Source organism: Chrysemys picta, chromosome 16 (assembly GCF_011386835.1).
Source record: "Chrysemys picta bellii isolate R12L10 chromosome 16, ASM1138683v2, whole genome shotgun sequence".
In the NCBI taxonomy this organism is placed as follows: domain Eukaryota; kingdom Metazoa; phylum Chordata; order Testudines; family Emydidae; genus Chrysemys; species Chrysemys picta.
Genome location: NC_088806.1, coordinates 22,656,850 through 22,683,632, shown reverse-complemented (window position 1 = coordinate 22,683,632; position 26,783 = coordinate 22,656,850). Strand labels below are relative to the sequence as shown.

General features: G+C 48.4%; 3 protein-coding genes across 10 annotated transcripts; 2 read left to right on the top strand and 1 right to left on the bottom strand.

The window, feature by feature from the left end:
- Positions 1-49: 49 nt before the first annotated feature.
- THYN1 (thymocyte nuclear protein 1) lies at positions 50-7,273 on the top strand. 8 transcript variants are annotated; one of them, XM_008164564.4, is made up of 8 exons: positions 50-186; positions 815-938; positions 2,055-2,281; positions 2,833-2,901; positions 3,745-3,837; positions 4,866-4,961; positions 5,890-6,040; positions 6,413-6,755. In XM_008164564.4, the coding sequence occupies exons 2-8, from the start codon at positions 896-898 to the stop codon at positions 6,616-6,618; spliced, it is 885 nt and encodes a 294-aa protein (XP_008162786.2). In that variant the 5' UTR covers positions 50-186; positions 815-895; the 3' UTR covers positions 6,619-6,755. The 8 variants fall into 8 exon arrangements, with proteins under 8 accessions (XP_008162786.2, XP_065425369.1, XP_065425366.1 ...); XM_065569297.1 differs by lacking the exon at positions 6,413-6,755 and adding an exon at positions 6,157-6,389; XM_008164565.4 differs by having other exon boundaries at positions 56-186; positions 855-938.
- VPS26B (VPS26 retromer complex component B) lies at positions 7,222-26,762 on the bottom strand. The gene is made up of 6 exons (XM_008164568.4): positions 26,264-26,762; positions 21,407-21,563; positions 13,343-13,507; positions 12,080-12,255; positions 11,196-11,338; positions 7,222-10,628 (listed from the first exon to the last, which is right to left on the bottom strand). Exons 1-6 carry the CDS (start codon positions 26,484-26,486, stop codon positions 10,482-10,484), a joined length of 1,011 nt encoding a protein of 336 aa, XP_008162790.1. The 5' UTR covers positions 26,487-26,762; the 3' UTR covers positions 7,222-10,481.
- Positions 16,027-18,282, top strand: LOC135975920 (uncharacterized). Its single transcript, XM_065569293.1, has 2 exons — positions 16,027-16,718; positions 17,713-18,282. Exons 1-2 carry the CDS (start codon positions 16,142-16,144, stop codon positions 18,186-18,188), a joined length of 1,053 nt encoding a protein of 350 aa, XP_065425365.1. The 5' UTR covers positions 16,027-16,141; the 3' UTR covers positions 18,189-18,282.
- Positions 26,763-26,783: the final 21 nt, after the last annotated feature.

Genomic DNA, 26,783 nt, shown 5'->3' with positions numbered 1-26,783 from the left:
GCTCTCGCATTGGCCGCTGGGCGGGGGCAGTCTTAAAGGTATTGCACGTTTGCATAACTTTTATTGCCCGCCGACCTTCAGTAGGCTGAGAGGCAGGCAGCCTGGGTCCGCTCCCCCATCCCCAAGCCGCTGTGCAGCCAGGAGCATCCCTCCCCCAGCAGAGAGGGGCTGCTGCACCCGCAGCTGGTGAGGGGAGCCCTGGCGACCGGGGGGGGGGGGGGGGGGGATGGAGAGGGAGCGAGCCCTGGCATGGCGGGAGGAGGGGAGATGTAGCAAGCCCTGGGCATCATGGGGATATGGGGTAGTGGGAGGAAGCTGGGGAGCAATGACTGTTCTGCTGTGGTTACCAGCAAAGTTGCCCCTTAGCAGACATCAGGATGGTCCAACACCTACCACTGGAGGATTCAAACCTGCCACCTAGAGCTGCAAGGCTCTGTCCCATGAACCCTCCAGCGCTCCCAGGATACGACACCCGCAGCTGGCACCTAGAAGAGGGAATGTTTATACCCTTTCTGCAGCAACAGCATAGCTGACGCCCAGTTCGCTGCAGGGGTGGGAGAAAGGGGAAGGTGGACAGGGACAAAGGGAACATTTGTCCCCCCGTGCCCCCCCCCCAACCATCTTCAAAGGGTCCCAGATTATTGACAGGCCAAAATATGTACAAATGTCCAACGTTAAGCAGTAGAAGAGCAGCTGTCTGGAGAGTCTTCCTCCCTGATATATATTATAAATCACAGCAAAATACTAACATAATAGCTAATTTTTACGTCTTTAAATGAGTGGAATGGTTTCTCTCTCTTTTTGCCTGAATAAGTGGTAACAGCAAGTGCTTCCCGACCTGTATTCTCGCCCAGGTGCTTCTGCTTGCAGAGAAACTAGTTCAAGGAAGCAAGAGATGTCTCGACCAGGCAAAAAGAGAAGCAGAGCAACGTTGGCAGGTCTGTACAGAAGTCTTAACCCGCTCAATAGCTGTAGCTTTTTGGCTGTTGGGTTCTCACATTTGGGTGTGGGTTCCAGTTGATAGTGAAAACATGGACAAATACACTCTTTACTCGGCTGTAAGCTGCCCACCTTTTCATAGGCCAGGATTTTGCAGATTGTGTGTTTCTCTTCTATAAATTGTCTGGGAGACCCCTATGGGCCTGACAGGAGTTTTTCCATCTATATAATAAGGGACAATGATGTTTCCCTACAGCACAAGAGGGTTGGGAGATTTAATTAATTAATATTTGAAAAGCATCTTTAGATTGTCCACTGTTAAGGTACTCGAAGACAAAATACTATGTAGCATTGTTATTACACTACTTGCTATGACACAAAAGTATTATCAAATAACTAACCAACTGCATTAGAGGCAATGTGACTTAGCGGATAGGACTCGGGAAGTTGTATTCCCGCCTCTGCTATTGATTTCCTGTGCAAACTTGGGCAAGTCACTTTTTCTCTCTGTGCCTCTGTTACCCGCTCTCTTGGCTGCATGCTATTTAAGATTTTAACCATTTTCAGGCAGGGACTGTCTCTTAGCATCTAGCACAGTGGAACCTGTACCTCTGAGGCTTCTAGGTGCTGGAGTACAGGAGATTAAAAATAAAGTACACGGTGATGTACAATTTTTGTATGTTCACTTTTGGGCTAATTCACAGAGTTTGGCTGCCTGCACTTAGTTTCTCATCTGTTGGTACAAAGTAGTCCAGTTGTTGCATTTCATTAGGGCCAGTTTTCTGAGTCAAGCGAATACACTATTGTGGCTTTTCGATATTTAAACGAAAGTACGAGCAAAACCTTGGCAATCACTAGACCACAGCTGTCAACCAACAGTAAAAACTCCTGTATTTTTTTTTTTTAACCTTGGAACACATTCCAGATATGCTGGAAATCTTTGTAAGTGATGTCAACTGCCTAAGCTAGGGGCTGGGATCCATCAAAAACTCCTTTTCTAGCCAAATGTTGTCCCATATCAAGCCCGCTGAGATGCAAATCAGGTGTTTACAGCAATTGGCAAATTAGGAAACAATGTGTTCTGATTTCTCCACTCACGTTGTGTTTGTTTAAAGATAAAGAGGGGCCTGCTACTAAATTCGCCAAAAGTAAGATTCAGGAGGAGGAAGAAGAATCCATGATGTCTGCAGCTAAGGAGAGGAATTCAAAGCCCATGGGGAGCAGCACAGGAAAGGCTACCAAGGAGGCCTGCCCTAGCGTGCAGGGAAGCAAGCAAGAGTACAGCCACTGGCTGATGAAATCAGAGCCGGAGAGCAGGTTCGAGAAGGGAGTGGATGTGAAAGTAAGCCCTGGATCTTCCTTACTGTCACCGTCCCAGCACATGTGCTCAAAGATGAGGAGGAATGGAAACTTTTATTTTTAGCTACAGGTTCTGTTTAATATCAAAATTACATTATTTCTTTCTTTCATAATGAAGAGTCACCCTCTTCTCAAATACCCTTCTCTTTCTGGGAGCATGCGCACACAGATTTCATTCTCCTCCAGGCCCAGAGAGATCCTGTAAGAAAGCCACACCAGGCACTGTGTGTGGAACTCAGTGTATGCACTTTGTGACCACGAATGATTGAATTGACCCTGCTAGGATTTTTAATCCGCGGCAGCAGGGAGTCTTTCTATTTCAGACCTGGTCCTTAGACTGCCAAAGCATTCCCTCTACAGCTTAACTTTCTTTACTTTAAACCAAGCAGGGACCAAAAGCTTTGTAAACCAGACAGTATGATGAGAGATGCCCTAGAAACACATGAATGTACATAGACAATAAGAAAGGCCTCTGGCCATTAAATCCAAATTACAATCCAAGTCTAACCTCCTGTTTTTAATTTGATTGGGCAGTTCGGCATTGAAGACTTAAAGGCTCAACCCAATCAGACAGCATGCTGGGATGGAGTCAGGAATTACCAGGTAAGGAGCAGTGACTGAAGGCCCGGATTGCAAATACAGCATTGCTGAAATATCACTATTGAAAACAATAAGAAAACAAAAATGAGCTCTCTTCATAAATGCCAAACTGCAGGCAAAATAGAGGACGTGTCCACCCTGCCTGTTCCTGTGCCCAAATTCTTCCTCTGCGTACACTAAGCCAATTGTTCCTACTTGCTGCACTTTGGTAAGAGCATATGTGGCTAATTATCTATGGCTTAACAAAAAAATAATCTCCCCAGACATATTCAGACAGGCCAGTCCTCTGGAAAGTCACCTGATTTTTCTGTCTGGTTTCAGAAAGAAATATGCAGGTTCAAAGCAAACATCAACCCTCATTTCTTGTCTTTTCCTTTCCTCTTCATTTTTTTTCTGCAAAGCCCCAGCTAACGTGACTCCAGCTTCTTGTCTATGTAGTTTTCTGTTTCGGCACACTGGTACAGTGGGAAATCTAAGCACAATTTTGTCTCTGTATAAACAAAATCAGGTTTGCTGCTTGTTCTGTAACAGGGAACTTCAGACTCCTGCAGTTGCTGAATGAGGATGGCAGAGCTGCTGAATTCCAATAGACTTTATAGCTACTAAGACCCTAGGTCTTTAGTCTGTTTTTCTTACTTGAACTTAGAGTGGAAAAAAAAATCTTGACATTTGTAGGAATGTTTGTACGAGCAGGTCTGAAGCACCAGTGGCCTCTGCACTTCCATTCTTCCTGTTTCATTAAGCAGCTACTGGGGACAGCCTTTTGAAACCTTCCTAGAGGGGATATTGCAGGCCCTCCTCATAGCTTAATTCAGTTCAGTGGTCTCTTCTTTAATCATCTGACAGGCACGGAATTTCATGAGAGACATGAAACTTGGGCAAGAAGCATTTTTCTATCACAGTAACTGCAAAGAGCCTGGGATTGCTGGAATTATCAAGGTGAGAGCCTCTTGCTAATCCTTGCAACAGTGAAATACTTCACTGCTGGTCTATTGGAAACAGAAGTAAAATTAGCCCTGCTCCTACCTCAACCCCCGAGAAATGCAAGAGTAGCCTAATCATTAGTTGTGAAGAGCCTACAATCACGGATTCACAGACCAGCAGTGCTGACTCCCCCCTTCACCCGTCCCCAATAGAAACATAACCAATTTATGCAATCTCACTGCTTTCATGCTGGAGTGTTTCCAGACAAGGCAATAAAATTATGCCAGATTTACACCAGTGTCTGAATAGAATCTGGCTCATTGAGTTCCACACAATTGTCTGTGTAGGCAGTCTTTCGGATTAGACTTGAAGCAGCTGACCTCTGTGAGCATGCAAGGTTTTAAGAGTACATGGGTATCCCAATCTCTTGCCCACCATTGCGGTGCACTGGCGCATTGTTGCTCTCAGTGTTTTTTAAAATGCTTTGGGCAGAGATTGTAAAGAAGCTCATCCTATTAGAATGGAGCTCCTATGGTCATATCCAGGGAGCAACTGGCTAACTCTGCAGCAGTATTGCCCCATTACTCCTCATCAAGATCTTTTGGTGGACACCTCATATCTTCTGCTGCTAGGAATACTTAGCTGGCTGATCATGAGAGGTATAGGCAGAGTGCAGGAACTCCAGTCCCTGAGCATTCATTCTATCAGATGCCCTGCTTCAACACTCAATGACTTTATCCCCCGAGACGTGCACTTTTGGCTGCTATTAGTTAGGGCCTTGAATTCTATGCACAGTTCTGACTGCAACCTTAGGCAAGTTCCTTAAACCCCTGACTCAGTTTACCCATTTGGAAACTGCATATACCTTACCAAGCTCGGAGGGTGCCTAGATAGCTACTTAATATTTGTAAAGCCTAGTAGTGAAAGGCGTGCTAAAGGTGTTGCTTTTGATATGCCCTTCCTCTCATTTATGGTGGGTCAGGAGGTGTCAACAACTCTAATCTTACTCAGGAGTCTCTGCTCTGCTTCCCTTTTTATTTTAGATTGTGAAGGAGGCTTACCCAGACCACACTCAATTTGACAAGAAGGACCCTCACTACGATTCCTCCAGTACCAAGGAGAACCCCAAGTGGTCGATGGTAACGTATTAAGTTACACACACAGCCAGTTCTGAACATTGATGTGGTGGGCAGAGGAAGGGAGAGAATCTGATGGCCTCCCTGGGTTATCAAAGCCCCTGTTTGAACCTACACCACCTCTGTCATAAGAGGGAATTCATTCCAGTTGTTTCCCTGTTCCTTTGCTCTACCTTGGCCCCCATCCTGGAGAAGGCGGAGATCCATATACCCTTAAGTTCTTACCACCTCACTTGGAAACCCTGCTGCCTGAAAACAGAACCTCTAACCCCTCTGTAGTGCAGAGCTCAGTGGCCAGGGGAGGAAGATTACTCTGCACACCTTTAAGTCCCAAGCTGAGTCTACACTAGGCAGTGTTCATTCTTAAAGCACAAGAACACAGCTGTAGGGTAGTATTAGACATTAGCCCTACATCCCTAATAAAGGTCTTGTTCCCCAACAAGGAAATGGACTCCTTGCTCTAATGCAGTGGCTCTCAACCTTTCCAGACTAGTGTACCCCTTTCAGGAGTCTGATTTGTCTTCCTAATCCCCAAGTTTCACCTCACTTAAAAACTACTTGCTTACAAAATCAGACCTAAAAATACAAAAGCATCACAGCACATTATGACTGAAAAATTGCCGACTTCCTCATTTTTTACCATCTAATTATAAAATAAATCAATTGGAATATAAATATTGTACTTACATTTCAGTGTGTAGTATATAGAGCAGTATAAACAAGTCATTGTATGACATTTTCATTTGTACTGACTTCACTAGTGCATTTTGTGTAGCCTGTTGTAAAACTAGGCAAATATCTAGATGAGTTGCTGTACCCCCTGGAAGACCTCTGCGCACCCCTAGTTGAGAACCACTTCTCTAATGTCAGTAGTTCTTGTCTATCTCTAACAACTGTGCTCCCTCACTGCCCATGTCTCCCCACTCACCAGGTGGACGTCCAATTTGTGCGGATGACTAAGCGCTTCATCCCCCTGTCCGAGCTGAAGGCTCAACACCAGGCACACAGAGCTTCGGGAGGCCCGCTGAAGGACATGACACTCTTCACCAGGCAGAGGCTCTCTGTCCAGCCCCTGACAGATGGTAAGAACCTTCCCCCTCCTAGGGAGGTCTTGACAAGATTCCTGCTAAGGAGAACCCCTTGCTTAGGACACTAGTGTGTTCCGCTTCTGACTCTCTTTTCCTGCCCCTTCACTCAGAGGAATTTGAATTTGTCTTGAGCCTTGAAGAAAAACCAAGTTAGACAGACTGCAGCAGCAGGACCCGTCAAGGCTGAAAATTCCCCTCCTCCAGCCAGGACCCTCCCTTCCAAATTTATATTCTCAAACCCAACCCCAGGGAAGACGCTGCAAGCGGACCAAGAGGAGGTGTATATATTCACTGTTATTTTGGTGCACCGTGCTTATTTTTAAATAAAGCTTTTTTAAAGTCAGTGATACATACTTGATTTTTCAGGGATGGGGAAGGGTTTGCAGCCCCTCTTTACTACAGAGAGAACAAGAAAAGAGCTTGCCTTCCTGATTCCATTTACGATAGGTGGTGCCAAGACACACAAGGCTCCTTCCACTCTTCAGTGCAAACCCTTCTGTGCTGCAGAGGTACAGAGATCTCTCAAGAGCAAGTATACACATTCAGCAAAGCAGGCTGCCTGGAGAGTTTAAGACCGGATTTCAAGTTTTTAATACTGTAGCCTTTAGGGCCTAATGATGTGGGCTGTGGTTTAATCCTTGTGCTGGGCTAGTGATCGGGGGCAGTTCACTTACTGAGCTTGCTCTAGGTCAGGGTTTTTCAAACTAGGGGTCGGGACCCCTCAGGGGGTCGTGAGATCATTACATGGGGGGTCATGAGCTGTCAACCTCCACCCCAAACCTCGCTTGCCTACAGTATTTATAATGCTGTTAAATATATTAAAGTGTGTTTAATTTATTGGGGGAGGGGGGCTTGCGATATGAAAGGGGTCACCAGTAAAAAAGTTTGAGACCCACTGCTTTAAGTCCTGGTAAAAGGAGAAAAAACAACCCACTGGGATCGAATAGCTGTAAAAGTCACCCATCAGCACGGCTCTAGGTGCACTTTACATGGGATAAAGTGGGGCCAATTAACTTTTCTCAGTAAGAAGCACTTCTGCTCCACACCTTTAGAGGCAGCACAGTGAGAGAACAGGCTGGGTTCGTCCTCCCTCAGGTGCCTGCTGAATGCCTGGCCTGAGGATAGGTAGGATAGTTCAGAACTGCAACGTAAAACAAGTCGGAGAAACAAATGCACAGCATTTAAAAGCCTAGAATGGCCCTTTTAATCCAAGAGACAAAAAACAAATTTTAAAATACAGCCATTGAAAAGATGATGAATTAAGAAACATGTAAACACTGCAGAGGCTAAATTACAAGTTGCACTGCTTGGTTCAGTACCTATGCACCACTCCCCACAGTGAGAATCTGCTTGGAAGAGCGGGGGACACCCAAAGCACAGGATAAAACAACTCAGCATGGGCTGGGCTGCGAAAGCCACAATAGTTCCCCGCTCCTCTTATTAAACAGTTGTCTTTTTCTTTTCTGTAGTCTGAATTTCATGTCTGTCCTCTCAAGAGCCAATCATTACAGATGGGGCAGGTATCATCACCCCAAACACAGGACATAATAGAAAGCAGGTTGAATGATCTAATCAGAGAAGGTAAAAATGTGGGGAGGGGTGACTCTCAAGCCTAGTCCTATGATGGGGGACACGCAGGTGAGGAAAAGTTAGCAAAAGGAAACATTTTGGCTCATGCACCTTTTCTGACTAATCCCTCTCACAGTGACAAGCAGATGCTGTCTGAAAATATTCCGGGGAGGGGAGAGGGGGATTTCCATCTTTAGGCAATCTCCTCAGGTCCTTCACTGATCCTGTTTCACCACTCACCTAATGCAGAGATGTGTTCACCCACTGGGCTTCTTAACACCAACACATACTACAACCAAGAGAAGTATTCAAGCACAAAGGGATTTCAGGATGGCTGTTTTGAGATGAGGCAAAGGGGAGAGTGGGTCAGGATGCAGCTGGGTTAGGCTCAGCCACACAGATACCATCTGTTACCCGGACTGTCTTCCAAAGGGAGCCTCACCTGTTTTCAAATGATTGTGCATTGCCACGGCACACCTGGATCCCTCTCAATGGGGTAGAAGCAGAGCAGGCTAGCCACCGAAGTAGCGTCCATGTTCGTTTGCTACACGAGGCCCAAAGCACACCGCTATCCCTACGCGTGATGTAACAAAGCAGCTGCCTTTAATAGGACTTGGCTTCAGTCTGAGGGAGGAGACTGTCATTCCAGTCCACAGCAGGGACCTCTCATGTACAGAGGCAGAGTAAGCCGCACATCCTCACTACTACAGTGCAGAACACGGTGTGACACTAGTGTTCACAGCAGAGAAGAGGCAATTAACGTCCCCTGGGATGGAGCAGGACTCTCCATCTAGGATAAGAACCATAGCCCTACGTGTGACTGAGTGAAAATAAAACTTAGTTTGGCAAGCAGAAAACACATTTATCACTGAACTACAGCAGCTTTCTTACTACGCAAACATCACCCCCCTCCCACCCAGACCCCACCACCACTACAGGCACCAGGGCACTGTCTCATACACAGCACGTTGCAGAAGATGCTTTAACTTCCCAGCAGCAAGAGAACAGCTCTACATCCAACCAGAGGAAATTTCAGATTCAGAAGCAAGCCTGGCAGAACGTCAGGAAAATCATCAGTACAGCTCCCATTATAGAGGGAGTTGATGTCCCGGTTTAGTTCAGGTTTCTGTCGCCATATGCTGGTTGGAGGTTTTATTACCTGCTTCCTAGAAAGGGATCTAAAAAGGATGGAGAACATCTAAATCCAGTCCATCAGTTAAGTCTAAAAGACCATCTCTGAACTTTAAAGGAGGGCTGATCCCACTTAACTCAAAAGATTAAATGGCGTTTATTTTAAGAGTGAAAGACATCCCATACTCAGGTCCTCAGATAGCTTCATGCCCAAAGCCACCACCACTACTGTTCTCATCAGGCCCAACTGATCAAGAGCTGTCTATGGAAGCAAAAAGTGTTGCCTGCCATCTTGCTTCACTTCACTTAGCAGCACCTACAGACCAGTAACTCCTTAAACAAAGGAGTCCCATTTGCTAGGAATAGTAATAGCCCATCCCAGGTGCTATGGGGGTATCCTTCAAGCCTTTTGCATACAGGTGCATTTAAAGAACACCCCCGTGTCCCCTTCTGTCCCACCCTACTACTCTTTCAGATAATTTTCAGCCAATCAGGGAAGTCCCCATGAGGTTTAACCACAGCACCACTGGGGTGAATCCTAGAGACAGATGAAGCAGAGTTTCATCCAGATAAATTGGAAACAAGGAGAAAGCCAGAAGGGAAACAGTCCATCATTTACTGCAGCACTTCAGAGGCTGCACAGGCCACTGCACTGATGCTGCTCTCTCACACCCCACAACGCTTTTCCCTGTACAACTCCTAAGGAGACCTGACTGCAACTGCTTCCCACAACAGCATGTGGAATCTGTACCACCACTCTATTACACACTCTTCTATCTCCAACATACACAAGCTTCCCAGGGCTCAGCTGCACCAGCGTGGCTCTATCAGACAGCATGGATTACAAACTACAGCCTGACCTCCCGGAGGCGAGACTATCAAGGCTCTGTGCGCTCTCTTTCATTGGCCAGTTTCCTCCCAGACTCCCACTGCCTAGCAGCTCTGCTAGCTCTCCCATACCTCGTCTGCCCTTTCCAGTATCCATACGCCTGTCAATTCCACTCTCAGCTACTATCTGCGTTTTTAAATGTTAACTATCCCCCCTGCTCCCCCTGAGACGCTGCATCCATGAGCTCCCAAGGCAGGGACACAAAGGCAGCATCATCTGCTACGCTGCACAACCTGGCTCTGTTATTCACAGGGCTGATTCAACTAATTATATAACCGTTTGCAGCAGAGACTCCAGGAACAGCACGGGGGTGGGGGTTGGGGGGGGGGGACATCAGGCAGGCTACACCTTAAGCTTAAACTTCACTCACACACACTCCCGCCTTCCAGCTAAAATGCTTCATCAGGCTCCCTCCTCCCACTCACCTCATGAGGGCTTCTCGATGGCAGCCAAAATGCCTTCCTACATGCCCAAAGTGACACCCCTACCGCAGAGGAGGCACAACAAATTTCCCCTTCCCCCTCCCGCCTCCCCACTGCCATGCTGAAGGGGTCTCGTGGCAACGGGAAAGTCAGGCAGCCCAATGGCCCCTGCATGTGTAAAAGCAGCCTGCCCCAGAGAAATGTAGGAGGTTGGGGAGCACCGAGGTACGTTCAACTTTGTGCCGTGGTTGCTGTAGCTTCCATTGCCCCTTCCCAACCCTACTGGTCCTTCGAAGATCAGAATTAAGTCAAAAAACTGATATTGATTTTCATAAGTCTCTGGTGAAATATTTTCTTTTCCCCTCGTTGCTGCTGCCGGCCCCGGACACTTGGGTCCTGCAGCAGCCTCGCTCCACAGGGTCTTTCACTGCCGGCTGTTGTTTTCTGCAGGCTGGCTGGGGGTCCTGGCCTCAGCATGGGAGGACGTCCCCTCAAACCGCTGAGAGGCAATGGCTGCCTGGTGGGACATGCTCTTCCTCACAATGTCTCCTTTCCGCCATAGCACCACCTCCTGTCAGACAGCAGGACACCGTTAGGACATGCAGCAGCTACGCTGGCCCCACCCACGATGTACTCATAGGTCTGAACATCTGCCTAAGCTGCTGGAGCAGTAACTTGCATCCATCCCCATATGCTGGCCTATTCCACTCTCCATCCTTCAGCTGGGAAAGACCATTACAGCTTCAAGAGAGGGGCCTAGGCAGTGCAGACCTCTGGAAGGCCAGATGGTAGCACTCCACAGAGGATGGGCCAGAGGCAACCACTAGATGTCAGGTCTGTCCTAGTATGTTGGGCAACATTGCCGTGGTTAATGCAGTGCAGAGAATTGATAGGGGGATTACGCTGGATAAGCCCTCTCCGAGGACCATCCCCTAACAGACCCAGATACGCAGGTGCATTCTCTATCCACACCCCAAATGATCTGGCTCCAGTGGGTACCCAGGGAGGAGCATCTTCCCCCACATCACCAGCCAGGTTGTCCAACATTCTTCTGTTGCTAATTATAATGGAGCACCCAAAGAAGCACTTGACTGCCTGGCTACAGTCCACCCCATGGTGCAGTCACACCCTTTCTCACCTGCTGTTTGAAGTAGCGCCTTTCTTCTTCATCTATCAGTACCAGGTTGAGGTAATAACGCACTGAGAACTTCTTATTGATGTCCCTCATAGTGGGTGTCAGCTCATAGCCTGCCAGGAAGAGTCTGATTGGAATGGACTCCCCTGCAAAAGGCATGAGTGTAAGCACAACATATTGAGTCAAATCTTACAAGGACAGTACTGGCACAATAAGGTAACACCAGAGCAAGCTAACGCCTCCAACTCTGTGCCTGAGTCTGGCATACCTTATCACTGCTGGATGGGGTTTGGGCCAAGTGCCCTCGGCTCCCACAGAATAGCAGTTAGCATGCTTACTCCTTAGCAGGGTCATGCCCTTTGTGGCAAGCGTCCTTCCTCCACTTCAATAGCACAGGGTTCCCTTCATTGCCCACAGCATTGGAGGAGAAAGAGAATGGAATGACATTCCTTCTAGCTACTGACATGGGAGTTCTAGAACATACCTGCAAGTCACCACTGCTGAACACTATCATCCAGAGAGACCAGCTCTCTCAGGGGATTGGCAATGAGGTAAGATACCCCCTTTCAGCGCTATGTTCTGAGACCAGGCCCAGGTCAGTAGCGGAGACTACTGTGCCACTGACTTGCTAGGAGACTTAAAGACACCAGCAATGAGCCTCAATTTCCCCCACGTTTGTAAGCTGCCATGAGATTCACCAGTGAAGAGGGATGCACGAGCCAGCTATTACCACACAAGAAAACAGGCCCTCAATTGACGATAGATGACAACTTTATGGGACTCACAGTAGGTCCCACATTCCTGCAAAAATGAATGGTGCAAAACAAGCTCTGGTCCCCCCAGAGATTCTAGGAGAGGAATGTAAATGGTTCCCCACTCCTTCTCACCTCTCACAGGTGCCCCGTCCATGATCTCATATTTAGCTATTGTATCATTCTCGTGGTAAACATTGGGGCCGGTCCCTGTTGTCTCTCTCTTGATGATATCTATCTCCATGTGTTTGATCTTGATCCGCACCAACAGGAAGTAGATTTTTCCAACAATCACATCTTTTAAGTGGTACCTTGGGAGGATAGGCAAGACAGCCACGATCAATTTTGGTCTCTGCACATCAGAGCAGGAAACAAGTTGACAAGCTGGAATGTGCCTGTCAGACACTTCCCCATTCTCCTCAGGGCCCACTTCAGATTCCATGGGCAGCCCAGCCATACGTTCTGGGCTGCTCCAAGCGATAACCATGCATTCATGCTCAAGTCTCTGGGCATCAGCAAGTCTGAGTGGGATTACTGGATAAAATGAGGAGACATCTTAGGCTGGACATTCATAAGAACTTCACAACAACAAGATCCAAGTCGCCCAGTGGCAATTGCTGAGGTAATTTAAAACAACACCCTGCAGGAGGACGCTCCAGCACTGGGTGGGAAGGATGGACTAGATGTAGTCTAAACTGGTAATTTCCAACTTCTGTGCCTGAGTTAACAGCCACATAGTCCCACATTTAATCACGCCATTCTGGCAAACAGCAGAAGCTGTGCCATTGGGCCACCCGGGACTCAGAACAATGGGAGTGCTCAATCCGACTAAAATAAACCCACCTTCATCCCAATTCTATGCACCCCCTCAGTATGTGGGTGCAGATGCCTCCATCTGGATAAAGCACATTCCAGGGTGGTGGTGAGAGGGGAGAGATCTAAAGCAGGAACAGTCTTAGCACTTCAATGAACAGCCTGCCATCCACAATAGGGAACAGGGAGAGCGAAGATAAATTACAGGGCCCCACCTAAAGTCTACAACAGGAGCTGCCTCTGCATATCTAGTCGAGTTAAGCAGCCTCTAAGGGTACGTCTACACAACAATTAGACTTGCGTGACTTGCCCGTGCTAGCTGACTTGGGCTAAGGGGCTGTTTCATTGCTGTAGACTTCTGGGCTCAGGCTGCAGCCTGGAGCTCTAGGACCCTGCAAGGTGCAAGGGTCCCAGAGCTGCAACCTGCGCCCCGAAGTCTGCACTGCAATGAAACAGCCCCGTGAGCCAGCTGTGTTTTTTTTTTTGCAGTGGAGACATGCCCTAGGAGTACCACCTGGCCTACCCAGCAGGCTGCATCCCCTCACGCAGGAAGTTCTACTCAGCAGCCGTTCTCAGGACACTTACTTGGATTTGTTATACTCAAACTCGATGTGCAGGCAATCCTCGATTCCCACCTCCATCTTGATAGAGGAATTGAGCTCCGGGTAGGTGCTGAGTGTGTGCACGACGATGTCCATCTCCTTCACCACATCATTTAATCTGCGGCTGACGGTCGCTCGGAGGAAGTACCTGAAAGGGGAACACCTCATCCATTAGAACCCTTCCAGACTACATCATTGGGTGCAAAAGCCATGGAGGAAGGCGTTAGGGTGGAGGAGAGAGGAATGTGGGCTTTGATGGAGCCGCTGAGACCATCTGGTCCATGCAGTCCAGTAACCTGCCTCCTGTAGTGGACAATACCTGATGGTTTAGAAGAAGGTGAAAGTCCTTTGTAGTGCACCTGAGCAATTGTACATTGCTGTACATAGGGGAGACTTTCCAGCCTGAACCCTATGGCTTATTGCCCTAAAGCATGAGATGTGAGTACACTAATCACCACCTCGGTAACTCAATATCGATCATAAAATTATCCAGCCCTCTTAAATGCAGCCACAGCATTTGACTCATTGACTAGATTTCAAGGGGACAGCCCAACTCTGAAATAGGATTTGCAATTTGTAAACAACAACATGTAAGCAAGGCATTTCTTTGCATCTAAGCCACGATTAAAATAAGCAGGCCTGATTACCAAACTACTGAAACACATTTAACTGTCTCTGCTGGAGACTGAAGCAAATGACCAGACATTGCTCTTTTATTGCCAAATAAATTGGAAGCATTTGGGAATCAGAAGAGACTTTGGTTTCCCTTATTTTTTAAACAAGAAAAAAAAAAGGAGCAACTCAAGCGTGATGCACTTGCACAAGAGAAGCCATTTTACTACTGCGCCCGCCACACAGCTTCTGGAACTGCACTCAGTGCTTGACATGCTGTCCCAAGACGGCGCTGCATTCCATTATCACAAGTGTTGATAATTTAACATTCCATTTCAGCCAAGGATCAGATGCACAGAGCCTTCGGCTGGCGTGAGCGATCGCAGTTGCAGCACAGACAAGAGATATCAAGAAGTAACTGCAGACTGGAGGAACAGAGGGGAAGCCAGAGAGAGAAGCGTGGGTTTTAGAAGAGGGGGAGAAAGAGGAATGACAAAAAGGGCCGAGACCTCCCTTTTCAAACGTGTGGCTTTCACAGGAGTTGGTAGATTTTCTAGGCATCCCACACATAGTATCTGAACTGTCAATCCACCCCCATGCCCTAGTGCTTCAACACGAAATGGGACTATACCGTGACCCCCCACACAAACAGCAGCTTGAGGGGCTCAACACACATGCATGCACATGAAGAGCCACAATTCAGTTTAAAAGGGAGAGTCCAGTAAACTGTGTATTTACTAGAGATACAGATTAGAAATTAATTTCTTCAGCAGCCTTTAGAAATGATCAGCACTGCTCTGTTCTCTCTACAGGGTTAACTGGGAGTGTGGTGCCCCTCTCAGCTGGGAATAGCATTTTATCAATATTTCCTCCCTGCTGGGGGGAAACAGCTCGGGCTGGAACGCCTGGGAAATCAGATTTTAGAAGTTACTGTCAGCTTGTTTTAAAATGATAGAAAATGGTTAGTTTAACAGCAGTTCAATCACTTTTCAATGACACGCCCCTCTTAAACAATTAACACTCCTGAGCTCTGATTTCCCATGGGTTTCAAAGGCAAGACCCATTCCCCATGGCCCTAGTCTATGGGCTTGTCTACACTGGCACTTTACAGCTCTGCAACTTTCTGTGAAAAAACACCCCCCTGAGCACAGCAAGTTTCAGCACTTGTAAAGCGCCACTGCAGACAGTGCACGAGCGCTGGTAGCTATACCCATCATGGAGGTGGGTTTTTTTTTTAGAGCGCTGGAAGAGCGGTGTGACTACACAAGCCACGTTAAAGTGCTACTGCGGCAGCGCTTTACCGTTGCCAGTGTAGACTAGCCCTATGTTATCACGCTGTCAAAGTTGTCAGTTCCCTATTGGATTTTCAGTTGTTCCTTATTATATTTAAGGTAGATCGTAGTTCTATCTATTCTTCCTAATTCGACTCTTAGACATAGGTATTAGACCCTCGTGCTGCTGTAGGGCTATGAGGTCCAGATACATGCCCTGGTCGTGGGAGCCCTGGGCGCATGGGACCCCCACAACGAGCCAGTACTGAGAGCGTGCGGAGTCGGTCGACGCTACGCCCGGCTCACGAGACAGCTCATGGTGTCTGACACCATCAGGTGGTCCAGAGACATCTACATGGAACACATCACGGGACACCACCAGCACCAAGTTGAGTAACCGAGAACACCGACCAGGGAAATAACCCACTTCCTTCCCTGACGAACCGAGGGACGCACCCTACCCATGTACTTATTCTCTACGCCAATATCGACTTGGACTCTTAGGCCTGGTCTACACTAGGCGTTTATGTCGAAGTTAGCGCCGTTAAATCGAATTAACCCTGCACCCGTCCACACTGCGATGCTATTTAGTTCGACATAGAGGTCTCTTTAATTCGACTTCTGTACTCCTCCCCGACGAGGGGAGTAGCGCTAAATTCGACATGGCCATGTCGAATTAGGCTAGGTGTGGATGGAAATCGACGCTAATAGCTCCGGGAGCTATCCCACAGTGCACCACTCTGTTGACGCTCTGGACAGCAGTGCGAGCTCGGATGCTCTGACCAGCCACACAGGAAAAGCCCCGGGAAAATTTGAATTTGAATTCCTTTTCCTGTCTGGCCAGTTTGAATCTCATTTCCTGTCTGGACATCGTGGCGAGCACAGCAGCACTGGCAACGATGCAGAGCTCTCCAGCAGTGATGGCCATGCAGTCTGTGAATAGAAAGAGAGCCCCAGCATGGACTGATCGTGAAGTCTTGGATCTCATCGCTGTGTGGGGCGATGAGTCCGTGCTTTCCGAGCTGCGATCCAAAAGAAGGAATGCAAAGATCTACGAGAAGATCTCTAAAGACATGGCAGAGAGAGGATACAGCCGGGATGCAACGCAGTGCCGCGTGAAAATCAAGGAGCTGAGACAAGGCTACCAGAAGACCAAAGAGGCAAACGGACGCTCCGGATCCCATCCCCAGACATCCCGTTTCTACGAGGCACTGCATTCCATCCTCGGTGCTGCCGCCACCACTACCCCACCAGTGACCGTGGACTCTGAGGATGGGATACTGTCCACGGCCGGTTCCTCAGACATGTTAGGGGACGGGGAAGATGAGGAAGGAGATGAGGAGGGCGAGGCAGTTGGCAGCTCTCACAACGCTGATTTCCCCGACAGCCAGGATCTCTTCATCACCCTTACAGAGATCCTCTACGAAGCGTCCCCAGCCATTACCCCGGACACAGAATCTGGTGAAGGATCAGCCAGTAAGTGTTGTAAACATCTAAACATTTATTTTTAACAAAACAGGAATATTAACAATTAAAAGAATGGGTTGTTCATGATTAGTGTGCCCTAGGCGCTTAACGGTTTAGTAAGGGGCAGTGCAAGTTTTGAAAAGAAATCTAGCAATGTCCGGTTTTCAGTGATTGTCCTGCACAAGCCGCTCTACTGTGTATTCCCTGCTACTGCAGCTACAGTAAAATGCGGTCTATATGTGCGGGGATAGAGCAGTAATCCTCCTGGGACATCTCGATGAAGCTCTCCTGGAGGTAACTTGAAAGCCGTTGCATGAGGTTCTTGGGGAGAGCGGCCTTATTGGGTCCTCCGAAGTACGACACGTTGCCGCGCCACGAGATTATCAGGTACTCGGGGATCATTGCTCTGCACAGCAGGGCGGCATACGGCCCTGGTCTTTGGAGGCTTTCCCGGAGCATTCTCTCTTTGTCGCTCTCGGAGATCCTCATCAGGGTGATGTCGGCCATGGTGACCTGCTTTTAATTAGGTAGGGGAATGTTAGTGTTGGGACTGCTTTCCCGTTCCTTTACAGAACTGTCACCGCTGGTTTGCAGCCACGCGGTGGAGGCGGGAGAGGGGCAGCCGAAAGGGATCATTCCCGGGGACAGCCGCGAGGGGGTGGGACAGGGGCAGAGTTCCCGCTTGCCGGATTGCTGGCAGCAGGGACTGACATTGATTTAAATGTGAAATGAGGCCAGTGGTAATATAAAAGTTTTAAACTGCCACAAGTGTACGGCTTACCATGTCTGCCTGCAACAGAAATTCCGTTGTGCTGCCTCGCTTCTCAAATGTGCTGTTCAAGACCCCAGGCACAGAATGCGAAGGCCGAGAATTCGACCTTGTGCTGAGTGCGCATGTGAAAGGTGCTGTGCATGGTCTTGTTCACAGAGAAAGACTATGTTCTTTGTTCACAACTACATTTATCTTTCTGAGGAATTCACTCCCTTTTTCCCATTTCCACAGCCCCGTCTGCGACTGTCTCACAACCTAGCCTGGAATCACACTCCCAGAGGCTAGCGCGGATTAGGCGTAGGAAGAAGAGGACACGGGAGGACATGTTCTCTGAGCTTATGGCCTCTTCCCAAGCCCAGGCAGCACAGCAGACCCAGTGGCGGGAGAACTTGACCCGAATGCACCAAGCCAACATGGATCGGGAGGAGAGGTGGCGGCAGGAAGACCAGCAGGCGACTCTAACGCTGCTTGGACTACTGAGGGAGCAAACGGACACGCTCCGGCGCCTTGTGGATGTTCTGCAGGAACGGAGGCAGGAGGACAGAGCCCCGCTGCAGTCCATCTCTAACCGCCCTCCCCCGCCACCAAGTCCCATACCCACCTCACCCAAAGTGCAAAGAAGGAGAGGCGGCAGAGTCCCTGCTAACTCTCACTCCACCCCTGCAGAGAGCTCTAGTAGCAGAAGGCTCTCATTTCCCAAAATTTGAAAAGTTCTTTCCTTCCCGCCTGACACAAGCCCACGTCCAAGTTTCACCTCCCAATGCCATGTGTAGTTGATAATAAAAAATTCGTTTCTGTTAACTACTGTTTCAATCATGTTCTTTTGGAGGAGGAGGGGAAAGGGGGTTGGAAATTGGACAGGACAGTCTCCTTTGGCAGGGTACATAGTCGGGGGCAGGCACAGCAGCAGGGCACATACACAGTGCAGTGATGCAGTGACTAGTTGCCCCGGTTAGTCTGGGAGGTTGTTTTGATGTAATGTTGGGGGGGGTGGGTTGCTCTGTGACTTTGTGGCGGGGGAGGGCAGTTACAGATCTTAAGCGCCGGTCCTTAGACAGGATCACAGAGCCACACAGCATGGGATCTGTAACCGTCCTCCCCCTGCCACAAAGTCAAATAGACCTCCCATACACACAGTCCCGATCAGGAGGGGTGACAGGCTCCGTTGAAACAAGCATCCCACCGCAGCGGAGCCTGTCAATCCTTGAGTTTAGAAGCTGCATTCGCATCACAACACTAGACCCGCCCCGCACCACAGTCTGCGTCCCAGTTTTAAAAAATTCCCGCTAAAACAGTATTAAAGAAAACGGTGTGCTTTAACAAAGTAGAACTATTTTTATTTCGACACGTGTGTTGGAGGGGGGGTGAAGGGGGTATGTAACTGGATAGGATAGTCAACATTACCTGGGTAAAGAAACGGGGGCAGGTTTAGCTTCTCAGTACACAAACTATAAAATCACAGGTTACCCTGCTCACTCAGGAACTTTGCTTTCAAAGCCTCCCGGATGCACAGCGCTTCCCGCTGGTCTCTTCTAATCGCCCGGCTGTCTGGCTGTGAGTAATCACCAGCCAGGCTATTTTCCTCAACCTCCCACCCCGCCATAAAGGTCTCCCCCTTGCTCTCACAGAGATTGTGGAGCACACAGCAAGCTGCTATAACAATGGGGATATTGGTTTCGCTGAGATCACAGCGAGTCAGTAAGCTTCTCCATCTCCCCTTGAGACGGCCAAAAGCACACTCCACCACCATTCTGCACTTGCTCAGCCGGTAGTTGAAGAGTTCTTTTTCAGTGTCCAGGGCGCCAGTATAGGGCTTCATGAGCCAGGGCATTAGCGGGTAGGCTGGGTCCCCGAGGATGACTATAGGCATCTCCACATCCCCAACAGTTATTTTGTGGTCCGGGAAGTAAATACCTTGTTGCAGCCGTCTAAACAGACCAGAGTTCCTGAAAACACGAGCGTCATGAACCTTGCCCGGCCATCCCACGTAGATGTTGGTAAAACGTCCCCTGTGGTCCACCAGTGCTTGCAGCACCATGGAAAAGTATCCCTTTCGGTTAATGTACTGGGTGGCCTGGTGGTCCGGTGCCAGGATAGGGATGTGAGTTCCATCTATGGCCCCACCGCAGTTTGGGAATCCCATCGCTGCGAAGCCATCTATGATCGCCTCCACGTTTCCCAGGGTCACTACCTTTGGCAGCAGTACATCAACGATTGCCTTCGCTACTTGCATCACAACAACCCCCACGGTAGATTTGCCCACCCCAAACTGGTTCGCGACTGACCGGTAGCTGTCTGGCGTTGCAAGCTTCCACAGGGCTATGGCCACTCGCTTCTGTACACTCAGTGCAGCTCGCAACCGGGTGTCACTGCGCTTCAGGGCAGGGGACAGCAACTCACAAAGTTCCAGGAAAGTTCCCTTCCGCATGCGAAAGTTTCGCAGCCACTGGGATTCATCCCAGACCTGCAGCACTATGCGGTCCCACCACTCAGTGCTTGTTTCCCGTGCCCAGAATCGCCGTTCCACGGCATCAACATGACCCATTGCCACTGTGATGTCCTCGGCGCTGGGTCGCCTGCTTTCTGACAGGTCTGTGCTACTCTCAGACTTCAGGACATCACCGCGGTGCCGTAGCCTCCTTGCCTGACTTTTCTGCATCTGCCTCAGGGAAACCTTTATGATAAGCTGCGAGACGTTGAGAGCGGCCACAACTGCAGCGATGGTCGCAGCGGGCTCCATGCTCGGAGTACAGTGGCGTCCGCGCTGTCAATGACTGGAAAAGCGCGCGAACTGTTTTCCCGCCGGCGCTTTCAGGGAGGGAGGGCGGGAGTGATGGACGGATGACGACAGTTTCCCAAAAGCACCCTCGACTCATTTTGTTACCCAGAAGGCATTGCCGGCTACACCCAGAATTCCAATGGGCAGAGGGGACTGCGGGAACTGTGGGATAGCTGACCACAGTGCACCGCTTCGAATGTCGACGCTATCACCGTTAGTGTGGACGCACAAAGTCGAATTACTGTCCTTAGTGTGGACACACACGTTCGACTTTGCAATATCGATTACAAAAATTCGATGCAAGTAAAATCGAACTACTCTCGTAGTGTAGACAAGGCCTTAATACATTCCATGGGTGGCATACCCGAGCCCACTTATCCACTGACGCTTTAAAAATTCTCCACCCCAATCTGGATCTATGCTGGTTATAGGGCCGGTGCCTTCCACTTCCACCTTGCGCCCCCCCCCCCTCCAGTAGCTCCCTGCACCCACCTCCACCCTGAGGCGCCCCCTCCCACGGCAGCCCCCCCAACCACCCTGAGGTGCCCCCCCCCCGTGGCAGCTCCCCTCCTCCCCCGGGGAGCCGTGCAGCAGCTCCCCACCCCAGCTCACCTCTGCTCCGCCTCCTCCCCGAGCATGCCGCCCCTGCTCTAATTTTCCTCCCCTCCCAGACTTGTGGCGCCAAAAAGCTGATTGGTGCTGCAAGCCTGGGAGGCGGGAGAAGTGAAGCGGCAACTGCGCGCTCGGGGAGGGGGCATAGGAACACTGTAAAAAAAAATTGGAGGCACCGCTTTTTGGCGCCCCCAAATCTTGGCGCCCTAGGCAACCACCTAGTTTGCCTAAATGGTAGCACCAGCCCTGGCTGGTTATGTGATATGTATGTACCTCGTGAACCTTGTAACCGATACTTGAAATCCCCCATAACCCAAGCCCGACCCCAGATGTACAGTACCTTCCCTCTTAACTTGTGTAAATTTGATTTTAAACATTAACTTTATTAAAATTTTTAAATCTGTTGGTGTGTGTTCATTTGGGGTACCTTGGGTACTGGAGCTCTTACTAGAAAGACACTCCATGAAAACTAATGCACAGGGAGAAGGCTGAAGCTTGGGACTGGGAGAAACCCGACAGCAGGAGGAGACTCACCGTAACTTCACGTTCTGCCCCGTGTAGGACTCGTATGGTTTTTCCACATGTGTGAATTCGAAGTCGAATGTCTGTGACTGGGTGAACTCACCAGGACGGGCCAGATCCTTCACCAGAGAGACAAATTCATGGTGGTTGCCCCGGTCATAGTAGAGCTCTAGGAAGAGAATACTCGGTTAGGCAGTGCTGCTCACTCCCATATGAGGAGGTCAGCTTTGGGAGAAGAACTGCACCAAATGGGCATGGCAGAAAGGAACCAGCCCCCTACAAAGCCTCTTCCTCATTCTATCCCTTCTCCTCCACTTCCCAGAGAGAGAACATCTCCCTGGAAATCCTGAGGTTCAAACACAAAGGGCCATGCTTCATCCAGCCCCAACTGGGCCAGATACACAGTGAGAGGAGTGAGCCAGGGTCTAAAGAGTAGAGATGCACAGTTAGGTCCTTGACCCATCACAGGCCCAAGCTCATTTTGAAATGCCGGTAAAAACGAGGATCCGATTTTGCAGATTGGTTTGTGCACCCTAGAAATCAGCAGTGCTGTTCCCCTCACTGGACAGCTCATGTTCGCACAGTGGCTTACATTCTCCTCTCTCATGCGCATGACAGAGTCCAATACAACGGAAGGAGTGCTCTCTTAATGGTTTGATTTAGCAAGTCTAGACTCTTGGGTTCCATTCTTGGGTCTGCCACTAATTTATTGCAACACCCTCAATACTTCCCTGTTCTGTATGCTTTTTTCCTCATCAATAAGATGCGGTCAGCTACCCATCCCCTTTGCTACATTAGTATCTGTAAATTGCTTGAGGATCCTCAAAGAGTGTCATCTTCCATTGTACAAGTAGAAAAGAAACAAGACATCCCATGAGCTCATGCAAAATATCCAACCCACGGGTAGGGGAACAGGACAGGGTGGTGTCAAAAATAACTGAGAAGGTTGGTAAATATTCCACTCCCATGAAAGCAGGTGAAGAGAGAGGGGACAAAGAAAGCAGGAGCGGAGATTCCCATGATGTCTATTCAGCTTTACTCACTTACCCCTACCTACAAAAACAAACCAGAACATCTATGTGGGTCAGTTTAATCAAGGTTAATATAACCAGACTACCTGCAAAGACAAGGAACCATCACAGAGCAAATCAGCAGCTAGTGCCATCCCTTCTCTCATCACTTCCTGCAGAGCCTCACCTTCAGAGTCTAGGCACTGGACTTCTAACCAGTAAAAAAACAAAGCCTCAAGGCTTCCCCAAAATGGGGAAAGCAGAGACAAAGCAGAAGTGTGGGGCTACGAGGCTTCCATCTATCATTGCTCATGCCTCTCAAAGAAGGTTAAAGCAACAGAAAATGCAGCAGTGGCCCCATTAGCTCCAGGGAACAAAAAAAGGTAAAGAACCCCATTGATTCCACAGTATGCCAGCACTCAGCATGTGACCATGCAGAGAACACATCTTCAAGGAGTAAAGCTGAGCTGATGGCTCTATGATGGATACATGTATGGCCAGGGAAATGTTAGGGAACGAGGGTATGTGTGGGCGAGTTGCTCAAACCAGCTGCAGATGAAAAGGCAGACATTTTCCTGCGCCCTCCCAATTGTTCCAGCGGTTCTCCAAACATAGCCGCGACCAAGTGACCACCTTTAATATAAGGTGGCCCATAGAAACTACAGCCCCTAGAATGTAATTTTCCATCTTGATCCAAGATAACAGAAAGTGACACACTGGGGGACCCGTATTCAGCTCGCTATTATACACAAGGGTAAAGGCAATCTACTCCAGTTTCCTGTATGCTGTGCTCCCAGAAAGTTGCCAAAACAGCCCTTTGGTTAGGAAAAATTTGGGCAACCCTCATTCTTACAATCTGGAGCTGAAGTCACAGCTAAGACAAGGTCAATTATCATCACATGTCCACTGAACCCCACTACAGAGGCTTTCTGAAGAGCTGTCTTGTTGTTAGCGCACTAGCCTGGGACTCAGGAGATCTGGTTCAGCTCCCATCTCTGCCACAGACTCAACGCATGACCCTGGGCAAGTCACTTATTGTGTGCCTTATCTCCCCAGCTGTAAAATATGGGATAACGCTTTGTTTTGTCCACCTTACCTCTTTAGACTGGAAGCTCTTTGGGGTTGGAATGATCTCTACTGTGTTTGTACAGCATCTAGCATAATGAAGCCCTGATCTTGGTTGGATGCTCTGGGCGCTAATATAATACAATGATATAATAAAGGATCTCTCCATTCAATACACCTCCACAAAGAGAGAGGAGGGATGCTCATTTATGTGATGGGGAGGGAATGCAGGAGCGACATACAAAGAGACATGGACTCATCTCACGGCACAATGCCAAAGGCAACGACTGAGTTTAAACTGGGAAAAAACAGACTGTCAGCGTACTAGGCTCCCAGCAACTATTGCCAGGGGCTGAGATTGGCCCTTAAACCTTTAGAGGAGGAATTGAGGATTTTTCATATTTAGAAAGACATTAGCACGTCAAACGTTAGAAAAAAATCCCTGTTTGAGTTGTTCAGCAAAGGCAGAATTTTCCATTACGATTTTTTTTTTTTTTTAAATTTACCAACCTTTTTAGGATGATCTCAGAGAACAGTTACTGCAGACGGATGTCCAAAAAGGAATCTGCACTATCCATCCATCAGAGGATAAACTGTCCTGGACGTTAACCAGAGAATCAGATACAGGACTCCTGAATTGTATTCCCAGCTCCATCACAGACCCTATGATCTTAAACAAATCACACCACTTCCCTGTGTTCAGTACCCCATCTGTAAAATGGGGGTAATGCCTACTTCCTCACCTCTGAGAGTCTAAATCCCTACTGTGAGGCATTTGGAGATGGAAGATGCTATAGACGCACAATCAGTTATACCATCTTTAAGACTACTGGGGCTGTTTTTTTGTTTTGTTTAAAGGTAATATAACCAAGCACAACCTGGACCTCAAGTCTGGTTATGAAAGCTCTCTTTATACCTGTAATAGACACATACTACTTATGTAGTGCTTCATGAAGTCAAAGCACTGAGCAAATATATCAGTCTTCAAAACTCCTCTCTAAATATTATTTTTGGAATATCGTAACACCCAGAAGTCCTAGTTATGGATCAAGACTCTTATTGCGCTAGATGCTGTACAAACACAGAACAAAAAAACACTCTGCCTTCCCCAAAGAGCTTACAACCTAAGCACTCATTTTACAAATGGGGAAATGAGACAGGTGGAGGGCCTGTCCAAGGCTGCACAGAGAGGCAGTGGCGGAACAGAGAGGCAAGCTCATGCTCAGGTTACTCTGGAGATTTTAAACCCAGAGGCAGGTTATAATCCAGTTTCTGATAATGGGGCCTGTTTATATATAATTAGCTATGTGCTTTCTCTGAATGCAGAAGTGTAACATGTGGTGCAAGTGGAGAAAATCAGAAGAGAAATTAAGTAAAGATGGTGGGGCTGGGTGGGGGAAAACATCAATTTAATCTTCTGTGCCAAGGGATTTACAAGGAAATGTTATCCATCTCAAGTTGAAAATGTTGATCACATTGATGTGCAGGTGAACAGCTTCTACCGAGATTTTTAGAGCAGATAGGATCGCAGATTTAAGGTCTTGTCTGAAAAGTCCCACAGATGCATGGTACAGAGTTAATAAATGAATAAAAACTGTGCAAGTTTATCACTTCTTTTAACTCAGACGAGTCCACGAAATGTTTAGTTCTTTATAAAAATGGCATAGTGGGTATGGCAAGCACCTTCCCTCCTGTTATGGGGGGAGGGAAGCACTTCTCTAAATTGGGTCCACACAATATAAAATCGCCAAATTCAAACTGCAATCACAGACATGACATAGCTCAGATACCAGTTGACTTTATATGGATAAGTGGGCTTGGCCACCCCAACAGGATGAGCAGAATCAATGGAGCTGGGGACAGCAAGCTTTGAAAGGAAAGGAAGCTGACCCACAAGGGTAGTTCGCTTCTGGGGCATAGCTCATGAATTGAAATGTGCACATACACCAGCTGGTCTGTTGCCTCATGCCCTCAATATAACAATTACCTCCCAAGGCAGCCCTGCCCATCACACACAATGTAATCAATAGCACAGTAAATGCAGCTAGAGATGTAGCAACATGTTAATAAAAAGAATGGGGAATAATAAAGAACCCAGTTTTAAGGGATGCTGCTGCCAAGATATTAGAACTTAAAAATAACCCTGGAGATTTGAATCTGAAATTAAAAATCTCTCTCTATATATTTCAGAGTTCAGGTCACTGAATGAGCAGAAACAGGAAAATAGGATGAGAGAGAACAATGACCTGGAAAAGGAGCGGTAATACCTCCACTCTGCACAGACACAAGGGTATAGTACACATGGATTGTCCAAACCTAAAACGGGATTTGAAATAATTTCTGATAATCAAGGGACTTTTCAGTGTAATTACAAGACGCTGGGGATCATAACCCAGTTTCCGAGAACAGGATGCAGTGTAACTATATTCCCATTTCCTAGGCTAATGGAGACGGAACCTTGCCAGTGTTAACATTTAAGTACATTCAACCTGGAGGAATTACTAATGCAAAACAAATACATAAGGCTCCATGCAATGCACTGGTACATATTGCTGCCCCCACTGAAGGGGTTTAGTTTTTTGAATTTCAGAGGGGAAAGAGCAATCAGACTCCAACCAGAGGAATCACTGCAGGATGGCAGGCCCATGACTGTGTTGCAAGCCAGCCGTAGGAAGCTGTGAGCCCAACCCACTCCTCCATGCTGGTACAAATTACCGCTCCCCTCCACCCTCCCAATTAAAGTCCCTGGCGTTCCACCATGCAATACTCACACACACCCCCATTCCCCTCTCACCAATTTGTCCGATGAACTCCACCTTGATGCCTTGGTGCTCCAGCCGCTTGTTTGGGTGCTTGAGGGTGAGGGTGACCCGACCTGATACTGTCTCCCCATCATAGAAGAGGAAATATTTCTCCTTCTTGCCCTCTTCAGTCTTGTGCTCAGCCCTGCGCCTGCTCTCTGCATCGCTCAGCACCAGCTCCAACTCCGCACTCTGCCCAAACCCAAAGAAGCTCATCTCACTGCTGGGGAGGAGGGGAGGACAATCCCAGAGGGCTAGCGGGGTTGCTGTGGGGAATGGGGTTGTACTACTCCAGGGAACACTGGAGGAGTGGCAGCTTCTGAGGATTTTGTTTTCTTCAAGGGGCTCAAATACTATGGCGACGGATGCAGTACAGAAACCCAGATAAGGAGAGGGGATGTAATCCAATTTTGGGGATGAAGACTGGAATGCTAAAGGATCCTGGGGAGGTTCAATCCTAGCAAGCTGGGGGACTTCAGGCTGGAAGAGGGTTCAATACAGCTCAAAGGCACT